Source organism: Xiphophorus maculatus, chromosome 21, assembly GCF_002775205.1.
Source record: "Xiphophorus maculatus strain JP 163 A chromosome 21, X_maculatus-5.0-male, whole genome shotgun sequence".
NCBI lineage: Eukaryota > Metazoa > Chordata > Actinopteri > Cyprinodontiformes > Poeciliidae > Xiphophorus > Xiphophorus maculatus.
Genome location: NC_036463.1, coordinates 6,958,099 through 6,977,399, shown reverse-complemented (window position 1 = coordinate 6,977,399; position 19,301 = coordinate 6,958,099). Strand labels below are relative to the sequence as shown.

General features: G+C 36.9%; 1 protein-coding gene across 5 annotated transcripts in view; it reads left to right on the top strand.

Moving 5' to 3' along the window:
- The window catches only part of smarcd3 (SWI/SNF related, matrix associated, actin dependent regulator of chromatin, subfamily d, member 3), a 49,091-nt gene that overhangs the window by 22,614 nt on the left and 7,176 nt on the right, over window positions 1-19,301 (top strand). For 2 of the 5 annotated variants that reach the window (XM_023326460.1, XM_023326458.1), the window contains exons 2-9: window positions 2,379-2,602; window positions 5,970-6,059; window positions 10,448-10,490; window positions 12,582-12,704; window positions 12,834-12,959; window positions 13,999-14,094; window positions 18,277-18,378; window positions 18,484-18,645. In XM_023326460.1, coding sequence (XP_023182228.1) covers window positions 2,379-2,602; window positions 5,970-6,059; window positions 10,448-10,490; window positions 12,582-12,704; window positions 12,834-12,959; window positions 13,999-14,094; window positions 18,277-18,378; window positions 18,484-18,645 — 966 coding nt within the window. The remainder of the gene's footprint in view (window positions 1-2,378; window positions 2,603-5,969; window positions 6,060-10,447; window positions 10,491-12,581; window positions 12,705-12,833; window positions 12,960-13,998; window positions 14,095-18,276; window positions 18,379-18,483; window positions 18,646-19,301) is intronic. The other 3 variants (XM_023326459.1, XM_023326462.1, XM_023326461.1) reach the window with 3 other exon arrangements.

Sequence of the window (19,301 nt, the reverse complement as noted above, 5' to 3'; positions counted from 1 at the left end):
AGGCATCATGATGTGTGTGCGTATTTTGCTGCAGGAAGGACTGGTGCACTTTACAAAGTAGATGGCATCATGAAGAAAGAATGGTGTGAAAATATTGAGACATAAAATCAGCTACAAATCAGAAGGTTAAGCTTTGTCATAAATAGGGCTGGACAATAAATCAATAACGGTATTGTTATAGACACATGATCAATATCAATAGATAATATATCTGATATGATATCCACTGAATTCCGACCCAGAATGGCATAGCATTATGGGAGATGTAGGCAGAGAAAACTCTTTAGCTGCTCAACCAGCTATGGTTTGTTGGTGGCATCAACTAACTCACTCATTCTTTGGTTACCTAGCAACAACCTGTTCAGTAACTTGTGCAGTAGCAGTTTAAGGTTCCATCATCGTGCCTTATAATTCCTTAAAAATATAAAACAACAGCGTGGAATGAAAATTTGATACAAACCCGAAAGTTTATGTCACCAGTTTGGTGACATTTCGCATATTTACAACAAAAAACGAATCAATAATTGTCTATCGACTAATATGAAACATTTATTGTGATAAGTTTTTCTGCTGTCGTCATAAATGGGTCTTCCAGTTTATCTCAAGCTCCAAGTTGGAGTGAAAAACAGTTTAATTGGGGAGGATTGGACATTGCGGACTCAATCTGTTGTAGTTGAACAGAAACAGTCGGAGGTCTGTCCTCTTGGGTAGACATTTGCTTTATTTCATGCAAACAGTGCTTTGGTTTCAGACAATAAACCAAGGCCAGGGGCAGCTGTTGCCATGAGAATGACAGGAACAGGTGAGAGATCCAGCTGTCCCCCTCCGTCAGGAAGTCAACGTGGGAGACTGTTTGCATTATTAGGGAGATGTTTGTAGGGTTGAAAGCGATTTTAGATTACAGTTTTAGTTCCGTATTTGTGCTGAGAGAGATCAAAAGACCGAGACGAAAACGAAGCTCTCAGTGCAGTTCCTCTTGTTTCTGGTATTGTTTTATCTCAAAAGAAACAAACAAGACAAATCACTGCTGGGTTATTATTATTATTATTTTTTTTTTGTCGTTGTTGAACTCAGTTGACTGCATATAACACCAGTGACAATATATGCTTTCAAAGCTCCTTGCAAAAGTATCTGTACCCCGTTAACTTCTCAAATTTTGCCACAATGCAGCCACAGAAACACAATGTGTTTTATTAAGAATATGATGAGATAAGTTGAAATCCAAAAGAATATATTTACAAAAAAACATGGATCTCATAAAAAGGGTTCAAAGAAACAAAATGGACTTTGACAAAAAAAAAAGTTAACTCAACAAACCGACTGACTGCAGACACTAAATATAACTGACCTAACAAGGAAATGACACAAGAATAAATTACGAGTTCTACTAGCAGATTATTTCTCTTATAACCCGGAAAAATTTTTTCTTATAAGTGAAATAATCTGCCAATGAACTAGGACTTTTTCATCAATATTAAGGAATTATTGACCGAAAACAAGCTCCTATATTTTCCTGAAAAGTTAGTTATAAGTCAGTTTTGTCTTATAGAATAGAATAGATTTCAACTTTATTGTCATTGCACTGTCACAAGTACAAGCAACGAGATGTAGTTTGCGTCTATCCAGAAGTGCTCTATGAGATATAAATATTTATTTACAGATGTACAAGACTATGTATGTATGGACTATAAGGGGTTATAGCAAAGAGATATAGATATTGTGTATATTATTTCATGTGTCCTAAAATATCTGCACTAGAAATTAGACAAAAATACTTTGTAAGATTTTATGTTTTTCCATTGTTATTTGGTAACTCTTTAGTATGGCTGGACAATAAGTCAATAATATATATTGTTATAGACACGTGGTCAATATCGATAGAATTTTCAATAATTTTACTGAACTCTGACTCAGAACCACAAAGCATTCTGGGAGATGTAGGTAGAGGAAAAAACTTTAGCTGTTCCACATTTCACGGCCAGCTAAGCTAGGTTGGTGGAATCAACTAACTGACTCACTCTGGTTGCCTAGCAACTCACTCATTCTGTAGTTACCTGGCAACAGCCTGTAACTTGCACAGCAGCAGTTTAAGGTTTTGCCACTTGCCTCATAACTGCTTAAAAAAAAGAAAAAAACAGCAGTGTGAAGTGAAAACTGAATAAATCAAAGAGGAAAGGTCACACCACCAGTTTGGCTGAATTTCAGATATTTAAAACAAAACACAAATAAAAAATTATTGATATCGCCTGATATGAAACGCATATCAGTCAGCCGGTTTGCCCAGCCCTACTCATTACTGATGTTATTTTAATAAATTATAAACACTAAAGATAATATCACTTGTTTGACCTCTTCGTTTTGCATTCCCCCCCATTCAGCGTCCTGGCATGCCGTCTGGAGCGAGGATGCCCCACCAAGGAGCCCCCATGGGGCCCCCTGGCCCCCCGTATGGAGGGAGTCCGGCAGTGCGGCCCGGCCTGCCCTCCCCGGTGATGGAGCCGAGTCGTAAGCGGCCCGCCCCGTCCCAGCAGGTCCAGCAGCAGCAGCAACAGCAGCAGCAGCAACAACAGCAGCAGCAGGCCGTGCAGAACCGCGCCAGGAAGTGAGTCTTAAATCAGTGCAAATTTAAATCTAGCTGCATGGCTTGCATACAGGATCACCTTTTGTGTCTGTTTCTGTGTGTTTTTAAAGGCAACAATAGCTATGGTTTCACTGGAAATTCATTCTGAAGGAATCATTTTATGACCTGAATCCATCAGGACACCTCCTGGAAACTGATTATATACTAGAAGATCAAATAATGTAGCTTTAATATGTAGCTAAACATCTTTAAAAATGACAAAAATCTGATTAATGTAATAATAATTATTTATGTACAGTTCCCTCTGCTGTTATTGGCTGTTTTGAAGTTCTTCCTCCTGACTTTTTGTCTCTTTTTAGCATGAAAATCCCTGGTGAATTGCTGTTTCTGCTTTCTGTTTTACGTTTCGTTTCCCTGTTGCAGCTCCTGGCAACCACTGATTGCAATCACTGATTTCTTTTGAAACTTCTCAAAAGATGACGTTTGGCATGAATAAATTTCTTTTTTTCTTTTTTTTTCCTGAATGCTTCAGATTACAGTAATTGGTTTGACAAGAATTAAAACAGTCATCATTAAGGACACTTTGCCTAACCAAAATTCCCAAAAATTTGAGTTTAAGCATTGAAATATCTTATATAAATTGTGCACAAACATGTGAAATGGTACTTTATTTTTCCTACAGCGAAATTAAATCTTGTTGCAACTCATACTATAACTTTTTTTCCGAGTCCTTGTAGACGCTGATGGCTGTAGGCAGGAATGATCTTCTGTAGCAGTCTGTATTACAGCAGTGCTGAAAAAGCATCTGACTGAAGACACCATTTTGTCATGATTAATTTTCTTAATTTTATGAAGAACCCCTCTTTGCACAATAATCTTTGTCTAAAAGGAATCATCTAGCTTTCAAAGAGCAAAGGGTGTTTTAATGTTTACTCCATTTTTATGTGAACAAAAGTTAAATATTTTAAAACTATAAAAAGTCAAAGTAATGTCCTAAAAGTTTTGATCTTTGAGTGGTTATATAAACACAAAGATTGCTGGAAAAAAGCATGAATGATGGAGAAATAAAAAAAACAGCCCTGCTTATTTTTAGTATTTGCAATTATTCATGCCACGATTTTTGTAAAAACTCAAAGCATAAAAATCAACCTGATGAGATGTGAAACCATGGCTTTTTGTCCTCCTCGTCTCAGCATCCATTTCGGTCTTTGTTTCCACTTCTCGCACTTGCTCATCGGCTCTCTCCCTCATCTTATTATTATCTTGCCTCTGTTTTCTTGCTCACTGCTTTGTTCTTCTTATTCCTGCTGTGCACGAGCGATTGAACTTTGTCTCAAAAAGGATTTTTTTCTTTTTTGTATCCCACTTTTCCATCACATTTAGGCAGCCCACACAAAGCTCTCTGCATCTGCAGGGTTTAATTTGTCTAACACCTGAACATCTGTATCCCAGTCGCCTAAACACACACATGCGCACCCCTACACACACACAGCAGTGTGTTAGGTGTGGTCATTATAAAAACAATCAATACTCACACCTCTCCGTTTCATTCTCTCACTATCTGCAGCTCGATTGATCCACTCACATTTAAGTAGGCTTGTCGAACATTTTAGAGGAAATGTTACTGAACCCCCAGAGCAGAATGTCTGGCTGCCGAGCGTCTGATCAATGCGCCAATGTGACCCGTCCAGGTGTCTTTGCGTCGTTTGTCTCTTAGACAGTGTTCTTCTGCTGGCAAACAGGTTGGCACTCCACCTCCGCTGCTGCCAGCTGAGGGCGGACCACCTGTGTTTGCAATGTCACTGAGCCCTCTGGGTCTGAGCTATAAGTGAAGTTGCTGCTGATGGAAGCATTTTTTTTTTTTACCCCGGCTGGCTTTGTTGTGTAAATACTTGTCTGGAAATTTGGCACTTTGATTTTTATTGAACGGATTTACCTTAAATTGATTTTCTGTCTTTGTAGTTTACAGCATTATTACATTTCAGAGCCTCACCTTGACTCCAAATAAACATCTTGTCCCTTTGGTGAAACAACTCAGCCTTTGTCAAACTTTTCTCCATTAAACATGAGAGCTTTACTGATGATTATTTTGGCCCCATCAATACAAAGATTATCATCACTGACAGATGACGTGAATAACACGAATTAATTCTTAATGGTGCATATATTCTATAGCAACTGAACTACAGTAAAGTGATTAATCATATTAATTGTGATTAATCGATTATTGAAATAATCACCAACTCATTTAGCAATTGATTAATTGTTAACAGACAAAAAAAACTTTGCTGAAAGAATAGCATAGTCGTAACAGTAAATAAAAACTGTACAAAATATGTACATTTAACATTTAAAATTTTAAAAAGTGGCCCCTTTCTAGTGGCATGGTTGTATGCCACTTGAATCATCGTCACAATGATTGATAAATTATTGAATTACTCGGTGACTCATTAGTTGTAACCCTAAATTGAACATTTTGTTCTCAAGGATAATGTGTTAGAGCAAGTGTCTGTAACTACAATACAGAGTAGGGCTAATCTGATGAGAATTTTTTGGATTAACTGATTAATAATTGAAAAGCAATAGGTGCTTAGAATTTGAGAAAATCGGTACATAACATTTTTACGGTCATTGCTTTATTGCTGTTTTGAGTGTTTTTTTCTTTTAGCAAATGGTGTTTATTTTAGTTTTTATATTCCAGTTGATAATTAATTGATTGCTAAATTAGTTAGCGATGATTTCAATAATTGATTAATCACGATTAATCGTTTGCATTTTTCCATGAAAATGTCACTTCAGGATTTATTTGAACTATATTTAAGCCCAAGAAATGTTGTGTTTTTACTACAACGTTCTTCATTTAGATGATAAAATTAAATGGAAGCGTTTGTGTTTTTCCACAGCTGTTGTGTTCCTAGAGGTTCACTCTTTCTGTTAAAGTATGCATGATGTGTTCATCTGCACTACATGTTCATCACAACAAGATATGAGCTGAACCAGAGGGAAGATTTCCGCTCAAGTTTGCCCTCCACCCTGTGATCTCATATATCAGTGTATTGTCTGTCTCTGTGTGTGTGAAGCATGATTGTTTTGGTTCCCTGAGAAACTCTGTTGAATGAGCGTCTCCCTCGGATGAGCAGGAAGCCTCCCAGGTCCTCCTCCGCTGCACAAGCATGGACAAAGTTCCTCTCACATCACAGCCTGGCCTTGTCCCAGTCGTAGAGTTTGCACCTACTAACAGACCCTTGAACTTCACACAAGCCAACACACGCTTATATTAAAGATAAAAAGAAAAAAATGGAGCCGACAGGTGTTTCCCCGCTCTGAGTAAATATGTTTCTCGCCATAACACTAATCGGACAACCTTCGGATCCTCACCAATTCATAGGAAGCCAGTTGGATTTCCCGGAGCCAGCGAGATGCCGGCGAGGCAGATGGACATGAGAGAGCCCCAATCAGATCCCACGCTTGGATCAAAGTAGGAGTTTATTCTGCTGCTGCATGCCCCTTGTCTTTCTTTTGATGACTCTGGCCTTTTTTAGCCTCTTACCTGAGCCCAGCAACCCCCCTGAATGAACTAGTCTGGCCAAACGTTTGCAGGTTGAGAGGGGACCACTCTCTGAACTGTAGTAGTGCATGCTTTGGCCTGGAGCATGGCATGAAGGGGACCAGACTCCTATCTTTCAGACAGTGTAAACTAGCAAATTGTTTGTGTTTTCTTTTTTATTCCCCTGTGGATGATTTAATCCTCCCTGCAGTGGGTTTGTTGCAGTATTTGGCATGCTGATGGAACTACTGCTTCACAAAGTGCTGCAGTGCTCTCTTACAAAAAATAAAACAATTTTTGCACTGCAAAAACCCCCCCAAAAAACGTTGGCGTTGTGTAAGAGTAATAGCGTATTAGGGCCGCTATAAATAGAAATAAAGATGAGTACATTTTTGCCAAAATCTCTCAGAAATCTTCTAGAAAAAACAAGAAAATTTCAGGGTCGAAAATTCTAGAAAAGAAAATCTAAAATGTTTAAATTAATCTCTTGACATTTTTTAGAAAAAAACCTTGAAAGTTTCATAAGTTGCAAATTTGCTAGAAATTTCTTTTTACATTTTGAGATTAATATCAAAAATATTTTTGAGAAAAAAATGGGAAATTTGTAAGTTTGAAAGTTTTTTCTCAAAATTTGAGGTTTTTTTTTTTTTAGCAATTTTTACTTTTCAAACTTTTCTTGTTTTTTCTAGAAAATTTCTGTGATTAATTTCTGAGTTTTTTGGCAGAAATCTTCTCCTTTTTTTTCTCCAAACTACAATAGTCGTAATACGCCGTCGTTGTAAACGGTATGGAATATGTCATACTAACTACGTTTTTGGTGTGGTACGTTGCGTAGTTATAGTCAGTCCCTCCAGTTTTTTTAAAATCCATAGAAATTCATGCAAAATCAACAGATTTTTTGCACTAATGCATAATCAATCGTGAGCTTGTCGGAAATTTTCCACAAAAATGATGGGAAGTGCTTACTCCCACCTGCAGGTGGCACTATTTCTCACTTATTCTACGTTAAATCTTACTTGGCGTAAAGTTCTAGTCCGTGATCAATATGGCGAAGAACAGAAATATGTGGGAACAAAGTTATACAAATTAGAAAATGTCTAATTAAAAGTAGAATCTCAAGTTTTCATAAAACTTTTAACAATAAACTAAAACAGCTTGCTCACAAATAGGTAAGGTCTCAATATATATTATTAAAAACATAAATGTTGGTAATATTTTATCTTTTTTAAATAAATTGAATGTGTTCTAAAACTTTTAAAATCAATAATAGATCTAATATTACATTATGTCAGTAGGCCACATTGCTGTTTATTGATATGGGCGGTTGCCCATGGTGATATTAAGAGCGGGGCGTAAGTGCACTATATAAAATAAATGCATTTGTCAGTTTCCATTTCTTTCAAACCTGTGCAGTCAGTGATGCGTTGATCAGTCAGTGATGCATGCTGCTGGGGAAAGGAGACTTTTTTTGTGGTTTTTGTGCATAAAGAACTACAATTGATTTTTGGAAAATAGTTTTCCTCCCCAAATCAGCAGTTTGCAAAATCGAATGTAGCGTCAATGACCAAACAAGCTTATCGGCTTATTTTTCTTTTTCTAAATTTGACATTTATAAAAGCCAGATAACAAGTCGTTGTTGTTTCTCAATATCTTTAATGCATATAATCAACAGTTCCTATGAGCTGCTTTTAACCCTCTCAGTTTCTTTGTGGGTTTATTGCTAACTTCTTCTGCATATTTGGATATTAACTCTTAAATAAATCATGATATGGTGTAATATTTTATACATTATTGCTTATCGAAGGCAAACGATTAATTTGGTAATTCGACATCATCCTATTGTTGCAAAATATTCAACCACCTAATTATTTTGCTTTTCATTTTATTATGTTACATTCTCAAACCTTGTTACATATTTGGTTTTATCCAAATAGACCAACACAAATTGGTGCATAATTACAAAGTGATGCAAGTTTTTCAAGATTTTTTAATTTTACAAATCTGAAAAGTGTGGAATGACGTATTAAATCTCCTTGAGAGAATAAATCATGAATTCAGTTACATGCAGCTGCAAGCGATTTGGGATATCAATCTTCCTTTGGACATCTAGAGGTCATATCTGTCATCAACCTTCAAGTCTTGCCATACATTTCCAGCTACATTTAGATCTCTGCAGTAAAATATAAATATATTTTTAATAAAAACCATTCGCTGGCTGCTGTCCTGCTGGATGATGAACCTCCACCCAGTCTCAAGTCTTTTGCAGCCTACCAAGTTTTCCTCAAGGATTGCCCCGTTTTTAGCTCCATCCTTCTTACCCAAAGCATGATGCTGCCACCACCATGCTTCCAAATGGGGGTTGTGTGTTAGATGAGCCTCTTGACTACTTTTCTGATTGCCTGACTCATCAGACTAGATCAGTGATCTGCTACCTTTAAAGCCACATTACATTGAGCTTCTTTCAGAATGAGCTGTTTTAGGGCCTCTGTCACTTTAAATCAAAATAAGCTGCTGCTGGCCGTGCCCCCCCAACTCAACGTTTACTCTCGTGAGTACAGCTGCAAACAGATGTGCAATTATACAACTGTACATCTTTGAAAAGCATCAGTAGATCCTCCTGCACAACCAATAAGAATGAAGTAAGTGGTTTCTGGGTGGCTAATCAACTACAAAACACTTGTTTTTTCCAGCGGCCATTGTAAAACCAACTGATCAAATGTACTGGAGCACTGCTTTGGTTACTAGGTGATGGGCTAGACTTTGCTGGGGTTACTAGGTAACGGCGCAGTACCTAGCAATTGTGTCCCATCAATATTGAAGTTTTTGAAACGATTAATTTTGTAGACAGCAAAGCACATTAAGAACAGCTGGGTGGTTTTTAGAAGCAGTAAAGACTCAAATGGAACCATAAAATATGCAAAAAGTGAATTTTGCATAACAAGTCCGCATTAAAGAGCCAGTTTTATTTCAATTTTTAGGCTTTAAGATAAAAAAAACGTAAACATGTGTGAAAAAAAGAAAAGAAATACAGATAGATACATTTTCTTCTGCCTGATGTTGTAGAAATTCAATGACAAAATAGTAAAAACCAACACCTGTACTTGTTATTAGAGCTAGACTTAAGAACATTACCCATTCTATTTTATTTTTTAGGTAAAAGTATTAGGAGCCATCGTGGAAGATTCAAACAGCCACTTGCGTCTTGCAGACTCTTGGTTTAGATGGACGGCCACTTTTGCCAAACGTGTCCCATTTTCAGATAATTGTTCAAGCTTGTTTTATTATAATCGAAGCCTGGTTTGAACTTCTCCAGAAATTTCTTCCTGGATTTGTGCTGGTTTTCATGATGCTGCTTATCATCTGATATCTGTAGCAAGCCTTCATAGAACAGCTGAGTTTACATTAAAAACAGATAGACTATTTTCCTTTACAATAAGTTGTATTAGTTTTTATTTAACAAAGTCAGATTTCTGAAAAACACACAAGATTTTCCCTCCACTTCACAGTTATGCACTAATTTCTGTCTCAGTAGGAAACATTGAAGTTGACAGAAATTGCAAAAGGTCAAAGGCTCTAGTTTTTTTACAAGGCACTTTACGTAGGATGCAGCATGCTGAAAGAAAGGTTATGTCTGCAGTGAGAACGATAAGTTTAGATCATCTTGAGATGATGAGTTATTCTGATTTGCTGTTTTTTGCAGTGTAGCACTAGCTAGTTGTTTTTAGACGCTGTCTTTTTGCAGATACAGATGACTTGCATGAGCTGCGCTGCATATATCAAGGTGCCCACAGATGTTTAATTTAGCAAGCAAAGGAAACAGTAGTGTGAATTTTTTTTTATCTTACAAGTGCATCAGCTTTTTGTCTTCTTTAGTAGGTTAAAAAATAATAATAATAATAATAAAAAATCATGAATCAATGAGCGCACATGCACACAGCGGAGACTCTGCATTCCTAAAAAGCTTCTTTCAAACACGCATCCCGTCGCTGATTCTGCTGTGTGTTTGTGCATCCGTCTGTGTGAGTTGCGGTGAATACGTTTCAGGTGAGAGATGTGTGATGTGACACTTTCTAGGCTGTTAGAGGCTCTCGCTCCCCAGGTGGACGGCTGCATTTTCAGTGAGCACACAAACACGAGAGCACACACACACCCCAACACACGCACACACACACACACACACACACACACACAGCTGGGATGCTGGGGTGCTGGATATGGCCCAGCATTTTAGCAGATGGCCTGGGTGCTACGCTATCAGTCACCATAGTAACATGCTCTCTTTTTCCTCTTTCTCTCTGTCTTTCTCTCCCTGTCTCTAGTGCTAAGAGAAGGAAAATGGCAGACAAGATTCTTCCGCAAAGGGTGAGGCTGCATATATTTACCTTTGTTGTTCTGTTGTGTTTTTCTGCCTGTCTGTCTTTTTTATCTCCTCTGTGCAAAGCAGAAGAAAAAACAACAAAAACCCATATCGCTTTTTGATGCCATGGGATTCTTGGAAAGCGCAGAGGGCTGGATCATTATTTATTATTTCCCAAAATGGGGAGGGAGAGGACGGGCGGAGTGATGAGAAGTTTTCTTCAGGGGTTTTATCCTGTTATTTGGATGGCTGCTCGTTGATTTACTCTGCAATTGTCAGGCTTAGATGGAAACACATAAAAAAGTGAAAGAGGCAGCAGATGACTCATGTTCCCACAGGTGAGAGTGGATCGTTGGAGGTGCAGATTTGTAAGTCCTGTCTGCCGAAGCTGCAGCTGGACTCCGGCCTTACCCCCTCTGATATCACCCAGACAGAGATAACAGCTAGCATGGTATGGCATGGGGAGGCACTGACAATGAGTCAGGCCTGGGGAATGTCTACCAGACTCCTCCACCAACTCGCCGTCTCAGCCAGCAGATAGAGAAGGAATGAGAGGGAACAATGAAGGCAGGAAAACATGAAAGTAGCAGCGGCAGGGAGGGAGGACAGGGAGCTGGAGGAGTGTGTGTGCACAGTTCGGTGAGCAGCAGCAGCAGCCCGTGATGCTGGAATGACTTTCATCAGTATGGTAATGCTTGAGTTCTGGCTATTTGTCTGCATCTCATTCTGATCCCCTGCTGGACACTGCGAAGTGACCCATTAATGATAGCCAGAGCTGATAGCCATTTGAGGCTGTGGCATCCACTGTGGCTCTAAGTTAGTTGAGTATTTTATTCAACTTCAGTTTATATCACTACTGCAAGGAATCTCATTTATACCCAGAGTGAAAAGGTATCTGGCTCCTTACATGTTTCTTCTGTTTCGTTAAAGTGTTTGAGATCATCAAATAAATTTGCATATCAAACAAAGATAACCTAAGTAAACACAAAAAGGTGGGTGTTTTTATTAATTATTTCATTTATGAAGGAAAAAAGCTTTCCAAACGAACGTCAAGGTTGCCAAATCTGAGAGTTTCCAGCTCACAAACAACATAAAACCATCTTACTTCCAAAAAATCTGCCTCTAATGAAATGAATGTTCAAATGAATCAAACAAAGATGACCTAAATAAATCCAAACAGCTGCTTTTTTACTTTATTAATGGTTTTATTTATCAAGAGAAAAAAGTAATCCAAACTAACATCAGGGCTGCCAGATTTGAAACGAACTTCAAACTAAAAAGAAAACTGTATATACTGTATATATTTATTTATGTGGATCATTGACCCAAAGTGCTCCAAGTTTAATGTCACAAACTGGAGGGTGTACATTTTCCTTTAGGATTTTTCTTGAAATCAGAATGAATATTTAAACCAATTTGAGCAAGATATTAAGATCCCAGACTATCACAGTGTCCCCTTTATGTTTAAATGTTGGTATGTTGCTGTTTTTTTCTAAATATAGTGTTTTGCTGTGATGGTATCAAACCAGAAGCATTTTATTTTAGCATTTTTGGGCTAGTTAGCTAACATAAGATTGAGTCTGTAGAAGAAATTTGAGGAAGAGTACGTAAACATAAAGTATGGCAAATCTTTATTGTGTTAATATTGGTCATATTTGATTATAAATATTATATAATGGCCAGTCCGGTTCCTTAACATACAAGAACAATAAGATGCTACAGCATAAGAAAACCAAACTGGATTATGTTTATATTTGATTTTACAAACATAGGCCTTTTTTAGTTCTTAGCTAGTTTAGCTAATGTGTTAACTTGCATCTCATTCTGCTCTTCTTTAGTAAGAAAGAGGAATAAAATGTTTTTTTCCAGCATTATTTAATGGATTTTGTTCGATCCGGTAACCATCGTGTATTTAATTTTGTTTTGGGATCAATAAAGTATTTTTAAATTTGAATTGAACCCCAAAAAGGCAGCTTCTATTCTTAATATTTTTTACAATAATTACACATTTGAAGAATTGTTTCACTTTATAATTAATTGAGTGAAGGTTATTTTATTCAAATTTCATGACATGACGTTTTCTTTCTCCTGAGCAGATCCGGGAACTGGTACCTGAATCTCAGGCCTACATGGATCTACTGGCTTTTGAGCGCAAGCTGGACCAAACCATTATGCGTAAACGCGTCGACATCCAGGAAGCTCTGAAGAGACCAATGAAGGTTAATAAAGAAAACCCTTTTTTAAAACTTTTTAGTGTTCTTTCAGCCATTTATACAGCACCTGCATTTTTATTTGTGATATTTATTATTCCATACTAACCTGTGCTCCTGATTTTGCCCTTGTGTCAGCAGCAAAAGCGTAAACTAAGGCTCTATATTTCAAACACGTTCAACCCAGCTCGACCTGACGCTGATGACTCAGATGGCAGCATTGCATCATGGGAGCTGAGGGTAGAGGGAAAGCTGCTGGATGATGTAAGTTTTGTTTTGTGCTCTCAAACTGTTTTGCTGTTTAGTTAATTATTATTTGCATAGTAAGATTTTTTTCTAGAGGATATTGGCAGGTTGAAAGTAGAGCTGGGCGATGAGGCTTAAAAATAAAACCCCCCATTCTTTTTCATGCTACGTCGAATTTTTATTTAAATTTATCTCACCCTATTTTCTAAAAAGGAAATTGCAAATGACAAGATATTTTCAATCATACCTCCTGTGAGTTGTATCAGCTAAACAAATGTTTGTTAAGTTATGAGAAAATAGTCATAATAAAGATGCAATTTTACCAGAGAAACTTCGTAAAATGACAAGAAAAAAGTTGTTTTAATGAAAAAAAGATTTTTGTTGAAGTTCTTGTAAAATTACAACTTTATTCTTATAATGTTGCTATTTTATTTTAATACTAAGACTTTATTCTCGTATTACTGCAAATGTATTCCTGTAACATTATGACTTTATTCTAATTTATTTTTAAAAATTGTAGCCTGACTGTTATATTTCATCATAGAGTTGACCTGAAATCGAAGTTCAACTAAATAGAAACTGTAAAATAACCTCGTAAAACAAGATAAAGTAATCTTTAAAAAACAAAAATTTAATAAAATCTATTTATTGCCCAGCCTTATTTGAAAGTTGCGTTTTTATTTTCAAGTTAAATGGATGCGTACTCTTTATTAAGGCTTGTAATTAAACCCAGAGCTGTTCTGGGCTTTCAGTCACTTTCTTTATTGATGTACTGTAATGTGTTGGCTGAGAGTATAACATGACTAAATGGTGAGAAAAGGCAAAATGATTTGTTTTGTGCTATAAGATCTGACATTCATAACAGGGGAAAGCTTTCAAAGCCCACCAATATTTTCAGTGAATCTCGAAGGAAGTGTACCAGGAGAACGATTACCGTGTTATTTTCACTCTTTGTGGTTTATCTGAAGTAATGATGCGATGGGAGAATTTATGAATATGACGATTATTAATGAGACCCGGTACATGAAATGACTGTTTTTGTCTGTCTGTTCTGCAGCCGGGGAAGCAGAAGAAGAAGTTTTCTTCCTTTTTTAAGAGCTTGGTGATCGAGCTGGACAAAGAGCTGTACGGTCCGGACAACCACCTGGTCGAGGTCGGCACACACAGCGACTTTAACGCGCACAAACAGGAAGGTCACACAGCATGTGGACTCATAAAGGCCAGAACAATTTGACCGAAAAGTAAAAAATCTGAATTTTTTCATACCAGATCCGATTTATGATTTCAATCGATTTTTTTTTCTCGCGCTTTCATTTCCAAAAAATAAATTACAAATTTTCAAAAAGTGGCTTTTATCCCAATCATCCCTTTTGTAAATTGTACGACAAATTATTAGGTCCAGGCTACAAGACTTTTTGTTTAATTACAAGAATATTGTCAGAAAATGTACAGAATAAAGGCGTAATTTCACTAGAAAAAAGTCATTTTAATGATGATTTTTCTGTTATTTTTTGTGTTGCAGTTATCATAAAATTACTACTCTATTCTGCTGATAATACGACTTTATTCTGGTGATATTAAGACTTTATTCTTGTATTATTTTGCTTTTGTCATATGACTCTATTCCTGTAAAAATCTGAAAAATCTTGTCCCCAATATTCAGTCGTAGAGTTACCTGCATTCAAAGTGTAAATAAATAGAAACTGTAAAACATTCTCCAGTGTGCTGATGTCACCCAGGGAGTTAATTGCTGTAAAAACAATCCAAAAATTAAACCTACAGAAACCAAAATTTCAATTAATCAATAAAATCAATTTAGCGACAGCCTTAGTCCCTTGTTTCTGTTCACTTAAAGTTTTTACATTTTTAACAAAACTGTCCAGAAAAGATAACAAAAAAATCTGAAAAATCTGTCCTTTAACCAAACAATTCAACCCTGAAGTGTAGCTGAAAAAATAAAACATGTGTGAAAAACAGTTTACTCTTTGCTGCCAAAGCTTTTGCTTTTTTATTTCTCTATAAAAATAACATCTGACCAAACCTCAACAGACCCAATCAACCAGAATTAGCACAATCTGCTCTATTGTTGTTGAACTCAAACTCAGTATTTTCAGAAATTTTACTTGTCCTTTAGAAGAAGTCAGCAAATCTGGTGAGAAACAGGACACTGTTTTACTTTAAACGAGTCACAATGTAACATCTTCATGTTACATCTCGGATTCGCTCAGCTTCTCGCCAAGAATAAACTCGGAAAAACTGACACAACTCTCACGTCTGAACTGAAGGTAAAGCGAAGAGGTGGTCGGCCCGACACCAAGAGGCCGCCAGCAGGTCGAGAAACAGTTCAGCTCATGACACCCCCTTAAAACCACGGCTTATTATTCTTTCACGTCACTTATTATGAATGTGAAGCAAAGGACATGTTGTTTGATGTAAGCCTGAATGAAGCGAGACGGTTTAGAGTCTCACTTTACTGATGGCGACAGATGAGCAGCACATTAATCATTACAACGATGTGCAGAAGTTTTGTAACGTTTAATGTTCTCCTGGCCTTTAAATGTTTCAGGGGATTTTTGCAGCTTTTCTCAAATTTTTAATCTGGAACACTGAGATAACTGGAGATTCCTAGTGGCTGTTTTAGTTCTAAAAACTGAGAAATTACTGCAGTTTTATTTTGTCTGAAAGGAAAATCTGGAGAAAATCTTGCGATTTATGTTTTGTTTAGCATCTACATCCATTTTTTCAGTTACCTTTGTTACTTTTCCATATATATATTTGAAAGAAATAGGAACAAATTGTCACTTTGCGACAGTTTCTTTGTAAGAAATTATTTAAATAAATTTAATTCAAAAGTACCTTATTTATTTCAAGCAGAAAGAAAATGTCTTCAAAGAGTTGTTGCGGATGGTGATGTTATGGCAGGAAGGATCTCCTTTAGCAGTCAGTTTTGCAACAAGCCTAAAGGCCTCTGACTGAAGGCTATTGCTGTTTGATTGTCTCATGGCTGTCATGACAAGATAACAGTTACAATAAGCATTGCTAATCCACCTCATTTGCTTTTGCTGCTCCTCTGTAAATCTTTGTCTGGCTGTATGGTGAGAAATCCAGGCAGAGAGATGTTGGAGTAGGGGATAAGATCCTTGATAAAGTACCTCAAGATCCATTTTAAACAGTTTTTTTGTTATGTGAAGAAAGTTCTTAGTCATTGATTAAGTTTAGGAGTCTTTTTGTGTGTGTTTTAGTTATTTATTGAAACCAAAAAGCAAAAAGAGCATCACTATGAACTTGGTTAGATACTGTTAAAATTAGCCAGAAACACAACAATAAAATTTTAAGCTCTTAATTAAAGGGGCAGTTTAATGTAAAATTAACATTTTTGAGCTTTTCATCATGTTATGCTGTTATTCCCTCATCAAAAACATACATGGAGTGTTGCTTTGATTCTGACATGCATGTTTGAGAAATCCTTTGATCTCTATGGCAACCATTCAAGAGCGTTAAGAGAGGAGCCATGTTGTGATGACTTCCTGAAGGTGGAGTTTCAGAAATAGCAGGAGTTTTTAAAGAGACAGGCGCCCAATTTCAAGGCGTTAAATTACAAAGTCAAATTTCTTTTAAGTCATATTTTATATATAACATTTTTATAACAACTGAAGTGTGTAGTAGAATGGCAGTATGTGACTGGAAAACATATTAAAACAATCTAAAGAAAGTCTAGGCTACCACCTAAAATATCAGTAATTTTATTAGGTTTGTCATTATGTGATAAAAAAGTGAAAATGTTTTTTTTACTGTAGGCAGAGAAAATGAGCCGCAGCGAGACCATTTAATTTCAGTCATTAGAGACTGAAGGTTTGACTTGGATTGGTAAAATAATGAGTTGTGAACATTTCTTGGCTACGCTCAAAATCAAAAATCCAACTCAAACCCTCAATAAAATTAAAAATGATGTATGAGTGAGTGAGAATGCAAAAATGCCAACTTTTAATTTGACAAACTGCATGTCAGCCTCGCTGTAAATTCTCCTTTTGCTCCGCCGGGACAACATTCACACGTCTTGAACAGTTTGTTCCATTACCAACACGGAGCGTCTCTGCACCGCAAAAAGCACTGGATCGGACTTTCCAGCACCGTAGTCAAGGTCAATGATAGTTTCCCTCATTGAAAATTCCCATTTTGTCATGTCTGGCTAAATGTTGAGGAACAATGATCCCATCTCGCCTGCTCGTCATCATGTTCTCACTGGTTAAATTGGAAATAAAGCAGGATGAGAGGCAGAGCAGCATGCAGATTTTTCCTCCAACAGCAGAAAAATAGCTTTTTTTAAATTTCAAGCACACAAGGTTGTTTCAATATGCAGATGGTGGAAACGGCAGCCTGGTTATTATAAACAAACAACAGATGCCCTTCACTCTGCATCTCCATAAAAGTGTTTAAAAAAAAAAGAAAAGAGAGAGAAAAAAATCCACTTCAGGAGTTTCAAAGTGAAAATGACGGCCTCTCAAGGTCCCTCATTTTTATCAACCCGACTCTCAGGTGCTTCTCTTTAAGTGATTTTCAATCAAAGGAATTTCATCCCCCTCTTGAGCTGCATTCAGTGCTGGATCTGCTCTGAGAGCGGCAGCCATTGGTTGAAAGAAAAATTTGTTTCTTATGAATCTGAGAGGAAAGACGGAACTGAATCTTGCTGAAGTCTTTGTGTTATTGCTTTTCTGCTTTTGTTTTATCATGATTTACAGTTTCATCTATTTTTTGGGCTGCAAAAAAACAGAAAAAACCTTTGCTGTCTTGCGTTTCTTCTTCTCATTGAGTATGACTGCTTTAGAAATGTTTAACCTTTTATCACATAGTGCTGCCTGTGAAGGTCATTGCTCTGATTATTGCGTTTTAATGGTGAAAGATTTCCACTGTGTTACAGCTGTTTATATAAACTTCATCCTAAAAGATCTGAAAACTTCAAAGCAGTTGTATAATCTCAGTCTGAAAAATCCAGTCTTGAGTTTAAGAAGACTGGCGCATTTCAGCGCATTGATATATATTTACTAAATATATTCCCTCTATAGAACAACATATGTTTAGAAATTGCTGGTCTCACTGCTTAACTTGCTGACTGTCAGTACATCACACCGCTAACTCAAATGTTAGATGCTAACGCCAAACATCCTAAAAGTGGAAATAATAGACCAACTGAGTCTGTGACAGATTATCGTTGTTTTCAGGAGCCAAATAATAAACGTTATGTTTAATAATAATCTAATCTGGTGATGCCAAAACTCTCCAGAGCATGATTTGAACTTTTTTGTGAAATTAGGTTTTGGTATGTTTGCTCTTATAGTGGCACCGCACACCCACCACTCAGGAGACAGACGGTTTCCAGGTGAAGAGACCTGGAGATGTGAGCGTGCGCTGCACCCTGCTGCTGATGTTGGACTACCAGGTGAGGGCGCCACAGATAACTGACATGTACAGGATGGTTGATCTAGTATGAATGGTCTAATGTGGATTGTTTTTATAGTTTTTATTAATCAAAATGTCTCTGCAGCCTCCCCAGTTTAAGCTGGACTTGCGCCTGGCGCGCCTGCTGGGCATCCACACTCAGACTCGCTCTTGCATCATTCAGGCCCTCTGGCAGTACGTGAAGACCAACAAGCTGCAGGACTCGCATGACAAAGAGTACATCAACTGTGACAAGTACTTCCAACAGGTACACCATGTTACAGAAAATTAGACTGTTAAGGGCAAAAAACAGCAACATGAACTGGACAGCTTTCCCAAAATATATAAAACCTATAAAAACTGGAAGTGGGCTTTTTTTTATATAAAAAGTGATAAAGATGACTGTGTGCGAAAGATAAAAAAACATGGGATATGTGAACTTTTTGCAATGCTATGACTGAGTGTTATTAATTCAAAAATAAAGAGTGTTTGACTATGTAGCGATAGCACAGAAATCTAGGATGAATAGCATCTTTCAGGTTAGCTAAAAATTAATCTTTCACCACTGCAGCATAATTTTTCTTTATAACTTTTGGGAAAAACTAACTTGTAATTTGAAGGTAGATAATCAGTTGAGAACAAAATCAAAATGGTAATAAATCTTTTTAACTACATTGCTGGCATGAAGCTTTTTGTCCTTGCTGATCATTTCTAAAGTAATAAATGTAGCTTCAACCCTTTTTTAATTAAAATTATATTTTTTTTTATCTAGAAATTTTTATTTAGAACTCAACTTCCTGTTTCAATGAGGTGTAATCACAAGAAAATACCAAAGCCCATTGCTCTAAGCCACTTTTAAGAAATGAAAAGACAAGAAAACATTCAAAGGAGACAAATGTGTGTTCATCTAAGAAAGGAAACAGC